The sequence below is a fragment of the Gracilinanus agilis genome, chromosome 3, assembly GCF_016433145.1.
Source record: "Gracilinanus agilis isolate LMUSP501 chromosome 3, AgileGrace, whole genome shotgun sequence".
Classification (NCBI taxonomy): domain Eukaryota; kingdom Metazoa; phylum Chordata; class Mammalia; order Didelphimorphia; family Didelphidae; genus Gracilinanus; species Gracilinanus agilis.
The window spans coordinates 150176651-150185898 of record NC_058132.1 but is presented as its reverse complement, the minus strand read 5'-3'; the positions used below and the strand labels follow the sequence as shown (position 1 = coordinate 150185898).

The 9248-nt window shown below is 40.6% G+C and overlaps 1 protein-coding gene across 1 annotated transcript in view; it reads left to right on the top strand.

Annotated features, from left to right (window-relative positions):
• Nucleotides 1–833: 833 nt before the first annotated feature.
• Nucleotides 834–9248, top strand: part of LOC123238901 (potassium-transporting ATPase alpha chain 2-like) — a 32207-nt gene continuing 23792 nt past the window's right edge. The window contains exons 1-6 of the mRNA XM_044666151.1: nt 834–1055; nt 2272–2448; nt 5555–5614; nt 6525–6728; nt 7291–7404; nt 8637–8771. Coding sequence (XP_044522086.1) covers nt 1047–1055; nt 2272–2448; nt 5555–5614; nt 6525–6728; nt 7291–7404; nt 8637–8771 — 699 coding nt within the window. The 5' untranslated portion in view covers nt 834–1046. The remainder of the gene's footprint in view (nt 1056–2271; nt 2449–5554; nt 5615–6524; nt 6729–7290; nt 7405–8636; nt 8772–9248) is intronic.

Here is a 9248-nt window from a genome sequence, read left to right as displayed (position 1 = left end):
ATAGAGGAAATAGTAACTGCTTCTTCATTTGAAAAACATCCATTGAAAAGGAAGGCATCTTCCCTCCAAGCAGGTGGCTGGCTCTTGGTTGAATGTGTATGCACAGGAATATGTGGATGTGTACACATTCCTTTAGCAAACAAGTCTTCGATTTCAAATGAAGATACCCACACCCGAAAGGGTAAAGGTGTATTCCAGTAAAGACTTGAATCCCAGAAAAGGAGGGGACCCTTTTCTTTGCACCTAGATGGTTTCTCTAAGGAGTATGCCCTCCTATGTGATAGGCACTCCGCGGGGAAGGTAGAGAAAAGAAAGAATTTATTTGAACATTAATTACGGAATTATGTCAAATAGAACTTCCTATTTCTTCAGGGTCTTGCTGGCTCATAAATGAGTAAGTGAATGAAGCACATAGCTGAGCATCTCACAGACCCCTCCACAGCGCACCCCCAATACCAGTTCCCTTTCCTAGGTGCTCCAGATACTGTTTTAAATACAGTCTGGAGAATGGCGAGCTATTTTTCTTGCTATTATTTATGTGGGGCGATAGAAATTAAAGAGCAAATTAAAAGAGATTTCCTTCCTTCCTTCCTTCCTCACCCTACTTCCCCTATCCCCGCCCCCAAAGCCCATGTGTCTGGGCTCCAGCTTCTGCATCCCTAGCCCAAGAGGTCCACATACTTGCGGTATTTTTCTACCGCCTCCCCAAAGAAGGCAGAGACGGGGTTAGACCGGCACTCAGAGGTGAGAGTGGGAGGGGCCCAAGTGTTGATTTAAAAGCAGGAGGGCATGGGCTCACTCCCTACAGGGAGCAGAGCACTGAACCTGTCAGGATGTTAGCCAAGGGAGAAGCCTGCAGCTAACATTGGATTTGCCGCTGGGACCCGGTAACTGTCCCACCAGAACCTGTAAGCTCCCGTGAACAGATCGCTGGACTCCTGTGTTATCTGGCTTGCGGCTCAATTCCTTGAATTCTCCAGTGCTCCCTCAGTCCAGGACCCCACCACCTCACCCAGTCTTGGACCTCCACAAAGCCATCAGCACTCATGGGCAAGGTGTGTTGCGTTGCGCCTCTCCTCTCCTCCAACACCTACTCTACTACTCAGTTTGGGGCTTGCCAGGGGAAGAGGGAGATTAGGCGGATGTTGCAAAAGGGTGCCTACACAGCTGTCTACACAACTTCATGGTGCCTGCCTGCCTGCCTTTGCCTGGAGAGAGCTAATCATCTTATCACCCTGACAGACTCCAAGGCGTGGGGAAATGTGGGTTTGGGGAATTCTACAGAGTAAAGAGAGCAAGGAGTGAGGGACTGAAATCAGTTCAGTAGAATCCTTTTGTCCTCCAGTTTTATTAGGTTTTTCAGAGATGGAGAGGCATGTTTCCACATCAGTTTCCCCAATTCAGCTCCCTACAACAAATTTCTAAAAACCTCAGATTCCATGTAGAGAACTGAATCCAGATCTGTTGTGGAAAGAAAAGAGAAAAAGAATAAACATATCCAGGGACCTTGAGGCTGGGGAAGAGTTAAAAGAAAAGTGTGGAAATCATGGTCCTGGGGATCTACCTTCTGTTTTAGCTTCTCCAGCTCCTATCATTTGGGTCTGCATCCTCTTTCTCCAGAAAGAGGACTTACCTGCTTCGGTTTGTTAGTGGAGGGTTAAGTGAAGTCTCAGCTTCTAGTTCGGGTTGTTTTGTTGTTTTTTTTGGTTTTGTTTTTTTTGTTTATAGCTGAAGGAAAGTATCTGAGGAATCTGATCAAATGAGATAGTATTTGTGAAATGCTTTTTAATACAGTGGCTGGCACATAGTAGGTACTAAATTTCTTTCCCTTCCCTTTAATTAAAAGGTATGGTCTAGAGTTAAGGAAAAATGGGACATTTTTCTCTTCAGGTCTACTCTAAGATGGTCTACCCTAAGCCTTGCCAATTTTTGGGAACTCTGCCATTATTTAATCATCCAGTTAAAAGAAATGTTTAGCTTGTTTGTACCTTGCTACAGTGCCTTTTTTAAAGAATAGCAAATAAATCCTAAGGTCCTTCTATAAGAGACATTGTCCTTATAAAAGGAAGATACCTTATCCACCCACATTTCATTTATCTTTTCCTTTCTTTAAGGTTGGAAAGATGGAAAGAAGGAGAGCCAGAAAACACATTTGTAGACCTGTTGTGACATATTCCTTTTTTTCTCCCTTCCCTGACTGGAGATGACCTTGACCTCAGCTCTTCAAAAGAACAATTTTCAGCTGACACCTAATGTTTGTTTCCATTTCAGAAAAAATCAGAAGTTTACTCTGTTGAAGTCAATGGAATAAAAGACATCGAAACAACAGATGAAGGGGACGGCAAAGAAAAGTATAAGGGCCTGAAGGACCACTTGGGTCGTAAGAAGGACCACTTGGGTCGTAAGAAGGACCACCAGAAAGAGGAACTGAAGAAAGAACTTGATCTGGTCAGTTATCTTAAGGAGCATGCTGTTGTTTTTATGACACATTTGCTTTGCCAAGGGATCACATATTTTAGAACTGGTCTCAAACAATCATCTAGTCCAACAACATCATTTTACAAATGAGGAAACTGAGGGACAGATATACTGCCACAGAAGTAGTAATTAGTAGAGTCAGGAATCAAAATTCTATCATCTAGATTCTAAAGCCAATGCTGTTTTCATTAATTATGCCATCCTATTCAGAGGATCCAAGGTTCCTTTGGAGTCTGACCCTTTAAGATACTTCTTGCAAAAGAAAAATCCAATGTCTGCAGTTTTAAAAAAAAAATGCACCTGAGAAATTTGTTCCATGTTAAAATCAGGCTGATACAATCTTTGCCTAGAGGTCATCCATACTAGATGGTTCCTGTATCGTTCATGAAGGCACTGAAGTGTAGAGCTCTGAGTTAGTTATCCTAATCAGAAAGATCATTGGCACATAGTTTAGGATTTCGCTTCTACCTGACTGCTTAAAGTGAGGTGGAGCAAAATTAATCATTTTAAGTTCTTGTAGTGGCATTAATGGACACAAGATTAATAGCAAAGCCCTGAATTTCTGTTCATCCTATTTTAAAAGAGGAACAATTCCCAAGGGTTGGAGGAAGAAGGGTATATCTTTTCCTAGTGGTAAAAGGTGGACTGAAATCAGCACAGGGAATTCCCATTGTGGAAATACATATACTCTTTGAAGTAAGATCTATTGCTAATGTAAACTCTTAGCTGCCCAGGGCACGGAGTGGTTAGTTAACTTGCCTAAGATACATTCACACAGCTTTTATGTTTGAGAAACAGGACTTGAACGTAGGTCTTTCAGACTCCAAAGGTAGCTAGCTACTCTTCGGTCATCTTGCCTCCACGTTACATGTTTGTGTATATTCACTTTCTATATATATTCCACATGAGGCAGGTGGTGTCTCTGTGGAGAGAACACTGGGACTGGAGTCAAAAAGACCTAAGTTCAAATCCAGCCTCAGACACTTCTTAGCTGCATGGCCCTGGGCAAATCACTTAACCTCTGATTGCTGGACAAAAGAATCTACTGGAAAAGAAAATGGCAAACTACTCCAGTATCTTTGCCAAGAAAACCTCATGGACAGTTATGGCCCATGGTGTCACAAAGAGTCAGACATGGCTAAATGACAACATATACTCAGTAGCAGGAACAGGTCTCTAACAATGGACCTGCTCAACCATTTGACAGTTTTGCCACACAAAGTAAGGAGTTTCCTGTTACTGGAAGTGATCAAGTAAATAATATTGAAGACCACGTCAGTGGTTATTTCTTTCAATGCTAAAATGGAAAATTTTCTGTTGATATATGTGAAGCATCTAAAATTAAGCTTGAAGAAATGGTTTTTTTCTCCTTTAATGAGAGGTGTGTTCTGAAACATTATCATGACTCTTTATTATTCAAGTAACCTTTCTCTAGAGATTTCACACCTCTCTGAAAAGATTAATGTCCCTAAAGTAGCACAACAGAAAGAATAAGACACTAAGGATCTGAAGGTCTGAATTCTGGTCATGGTCATGCCATAGGCCAGGTAGGGATATGACTTAAAGCAATTATTTCAGTTCCCTGAACTTCAATTTCCTCATCTGGAAAATGAGAGAGTTGACCAAATGATCTCCAGAGTCTCTTCCAGTTCTAACAGCTTTTGATCCAAGAATTCCTAGCATTGTCGGCCTGTGTTCCCTTTCCTTTCCTTTCCTGATACCGATAGGACATGGGAAAGGTGGTTCTGAGGAATTCCTTTCCCTCTAACCAGCCCATTTGTGGCATGGCATGGCATGGACCGCTCTGGAATGTTTACTAGCCTTTCACTGCTACCCTGAGACCTCTGGCAGAAGATAGCATGACTAGGCTTGAGGGATGAGAGAGGGAAGGTCTCTTACTGCCCCGTTGAGAAGGTTTGCATTTTGCTGCTATTACACAATGTCTGGGGGAGAAAGTTCAGGACCTTGTACCAGAATAGACTAGTTCATTATCAAAGCCACTTTTTAAAACAGTGGGAAGGAGCCATAGGAGAGAGTCTTCTAAACAAAGCAGAACTGAAGTTGGGAGAGCAGACCTTGAATTAAAATTTAATTATTTTCATAGAAAATGGCATCTTTTCCCACCCAGGACTGGAAAACCCCTGAAAATTAAAGACAAGGGATGCTACCGGTATAAGTTCTAATACCAACTAACCTTAAGTAAAGATCCTTGGGGTCTGAAGAATGAGACCTCATTTCTGCAGGACATTTGATCACTTAAACTCACAGTTAGCTTGAATTTGCATGGGGATTTGTAGCCATTGGAGTTTGTTTGCTTTAAGAGGTAGGTTATGTTCCTTTACCCTAGCAATGGTAGGGTAGAATTAGTAATGACAAGCACTGCTGTGAGTTTCCCAAAGGAGAAATGTTTGTGCCAGGCAGTATACAGCATCCTGGGACAGGAAGGGGAACAAAAACCCTAACAGAAATAGGCCAATCAAACTGTGTGAAAAGATGAGATACCAATTTGTTTGGTTTTTTTGCACAACAGCTGGCTTTATCTTGGGGTGATTCACAGTGTCATGAGAAACATTTTAGAGTGTTTTTCACAGCTACCTGAGCCCTAAGATGTCTGTCCTAGGGAACTAGGAAATATATAGCCTGGAGAAGAGACTTAGTGGAAAATGGGATATTTACCTTCAAATATGTAAAGGGCTAGAAGGATTAGATTTACTTTGGCTTGGGGATGGGACAGAAGCTGAAGAGATGAATATTTGTTTCAACATAAGGAAGAACTCCTATCACTCAGTGCTACCCATCAATGGAATGAGGTGTGTTTATGAGGTCATGAGCTGCCTATCTCTAGAAGTATTTAAGCAGAAACTGTGCGACCACTTGCTAGGGATGTTATAGATGAAATTCATGTATTAAAGTGGACAATTAATTTGGATACCTTTTAAGGCCCTTCCAACTCAGGGATTCTATAACCTGAATCCAAATCTGTCCCCATTTTCCAATAGCTTGTCAGAATGTCAGCCACTTTATTTAAATGGCACTTCCTTCAGTTGTTCCTCTCTTTTTTTCTCTTGAATTGTAGGATGACCACAAACTCAACGCTAAGGAATTAGAAGACAAGTATGGAACAAACATCATCCAAGTAAGTTAGTATGAGGATGAATGACCTACATAAGGACTTACCTTCTGTCTGTCAGGGGTTAGAGAAACAACCTTCATAGGAAAGGAGCTACAACAGGTACTATGTACACAAATAAATATAATAAATGGAATATTAAGTACAAGAGGATTACACTCAAAATTGTTTATGTAGACTAAGTCAGAAACATATTTCTTAGAGGTCATATAATCCTAAGGTGATATAGCTATGCTTCTAAGAGAAGTGAAATGTGAATGAGGCACTGAAGGATGGAGAGGATTTCATAATTGATGGATGACATACTCTCTTGGGGAGATATAGAAAAACAGGTTGTTTGGATTTTGATGTCTACTCTGAAGGTTTCAGAATAAAATTTTTTTTTCTCTAGGCAAGAACTATTTTTATTTTAATCCTTGTTCTCATTGAAAGATCAAACATTTTGACTTAACAAAGAATCTCTGAGACTTTATAACTGACCCATTAATTTTATAGAAGAAAAAACTAAGGACAAGAGAGACTGTAGCTTGTCCAAGGTCACACAGATAGCATCAAAGGCAAAATCTGAACCCATGGCCTCTGTCTCCAGAGTTACCATGTTCTTGTTTGTGGCATCTTCTCAGCAAATCCTTATCCTGTGTCCAAGAAAAGATTTTTCTTCCTTTTTATATAGGCATATTGGGTAGCTCTTGAGGGAATTTGAATTAGTCTTTTCCTAGTTCTGAGGAAACATCAACAACCCAAAGGTAAAAGTTAAAGGGTGGCTAGAGGTTTTATAAAGCCAGTATGTCCATTCCAAACATAAGAATCCTTCCCACCTATCCTTCCCCCTAAAATTCTAAAGTTCCACATCTACATGGCTACGAATGTTCAGTCATTCTTTAGCATCTACTTTTTCTTGGCTCTGTCCTTGCAGGGTCTCACTAGTGCAAGAGCAGCAGAGATCTTGGCTCAGGATGGCCCCAATGCTCTTTCTCCACCCAAAGAAACTTCCGAAATCATTAAATTCCTCAAACAAATGGTGGGTGGATTCTCCCTCCTCTTGTGGGCAGGAGCTATCCTCTGTTGGATCGCTTATGGGATCCAGTATGCAAAGTACAAGTCTGCTTCCTTGGACAATGTAAGTATTTCTATTGAACTTCTTGAAATGGTTTTGTCATTGACTTCTCTAAACACTCTTATAGCCAGAGTCCTGGACTGAACATCAGGGAAACAAAGAATTCAGTCTAATTCTGCCACAGAATCACTCTTGATTCCACTCTTGACTGACTCTTGGGGTCAAGTTGATGGACCTCTCCAGGCTGAAATTTCTAAATCTATAAGATGGGAGGTAGGGATATGAATAGGCTACCGTTCCTCCACAGAAATGAATCAGGAAAGTATCATGAGTTCCTCAGAACAAATGCTGTGTCAATAACCAGAATCCTTGGACTCTAATCCTATCCCTTTCAAAGCCCACTTTCTGTGTTCTAAGTTTAGTAGTAAATGAAGCACTTAGGGAAACCTCTGGGAATTTCATCAGACCTGGTGAACAAAATGTATGAAATAATTTCCTACTGACCTACCTACAGGTACTTGGGCATTTAAACTTGCTTGCAAGTAAATATCCTCACCCTAAAAGGTACCTGCTTCATTTTAAGTATCTGTTTCTCTGACTTAGGTCTCCTTTCCCATTCAAACAGGTCTATTTAGGTGTTGTGCTTGCCTTGGTAGTCATCTTCACTGGGATTTTTGCTTATTATCAAGAGGCAAAAAGCACCAACATCATTGCCAGCTTCAGTAAAATGATTCCTCGGGTAAGTAGCTCAAAACTCCCTTGATTTATGTCATGGCAAACACTTGTTACTAATTCTAAGTCTTCTCACATGGTTCTGCCTGATATGTTTGTTTATTCACTCATAAAGTGCCACCTGTGAGGCTCAAATAATGACCCTTAATGAGCTATTTACTAGGATAAAGAGAAACCATATCTACCTGTGATGACGACTGATTCTTTCCACCCCTTTTCATTCCTCAGTTCATTGCCCATATCCATTTACATTGACACCAAAAGGCCAGCAGAATGGTTTAGCCCAATGTCCTTCTTAATGCATATTGAATGGTCTTCCTATGGCAGTAGTTGTATTATGACCATTTTCCTCCATGATGGCCAAAGGAGTGGCCAACCCTAGTTGGGGGAGGAGAAAAGGAACAGGCTCCCTTCTTTGCACAAAGAAGGGAAGAATCCTATTCGTTACTGGTACAATTATAACTTCATTTATCACACAAAGACTGTATGACATCAAGGATGGGGCACTGAACTTGGGAGTCAGAAAGACTAAATCTTAACTCAGATACTTCCTAGCTGTATGATCTTAGGGTAGTCATTTTACTTTCTCTTTGCCTCTATATCTCTCCTGAAAAATGAGGACATTGGATTTGTTGGCCTCTAAGATTCCTTATCACTTCTAAATCTAAGATTATGGATTTTGGCTTATGTCTTCACTGTTAAAACTAAGATTCTTCCTAGACATAACTAGCTATAATTCCTGTAGGTCCCTGTTGTCCTCTTTCTTTGTCAAACCTGCAATATTCCCCTATCAATGTCTTCTGGTCCTTTTGTGCAGTATAACATTTAGAGACCTTCAGGGCCTAAGAAAAACATTTATTGCCCTACTTACAACTAGGCAACATGATGAATAGAGTGTTGAACTTGAAGCCAAGAAGATCCCAGGCAAAATCTTGCTTCAAACATAATTTGGGTGACCCAGGCACATCATTTAACCTATCTCAGCCTCAGTTTCCTTATCTGGAAAATATAAACAGTAATAGCACCTACTTCTTTGGGTTGTTGTAAGAATCAAATGAACTATCATGAAGCATTTTGCAAATATTAAAGCACTATATTCATAGGAGCTATTAGTTTTAACTACAAATATAGCTGCCATTCCCTCTGATCATGAGCATCCAAACTAAAGAATGGAGGCAATGTAGATGAAGGTGATGCCTTGTCAGGTTCTGAAGTTTCTTTTACATTTTCATTTCCCAGCAAGCCCTGGTCATCAGAAATGGTGAAAAGAAGGAGATCCCTGCAGATCAGCTAGTTGTAGGAGATATAGTAGAAATTAAAGGTGGAGACCAGATTCCTGCGGATATCAGGATCCTGGCCTCACATGGATGTAAGGTAAGCACCAATGTGGTAGGTTCCCTCTAAGGATGACTGAAACTGAGGCTCTAACCTACAGCTTCAACCAATACTCTTTCCTAATTTAGCCAAATGGGAAAGAAAGTCAAAGTACATAATTCTAGACTTTTCTCAAATGTATTTTCATGAAATTACATTATTTAACATAAATATATATATATACATACACACATATATACTGTGTTTATTTGTGTGCATATTGTTTATTTTTCTCCTCATTAGAAAGTAAGGTTTTGGGGGTAGCTGGGTAGCTCAGTGGATTGAGAGCCAGGCCCAGAGACAGGGGGTCCTGGGTTCAAATCTAGTCTCAGACACTTCCTGGCTGTGTGACTCTGGACAAATCACTTGATCTTCATTGCCTAGCCCTTACCACTCTTCTGCCTTGGAACCAATACACAGTATTGATTCTAAGACAGAAGGTAAGGGGGAAGAAAGAAAGAAAGAAAGAAAGAAAGA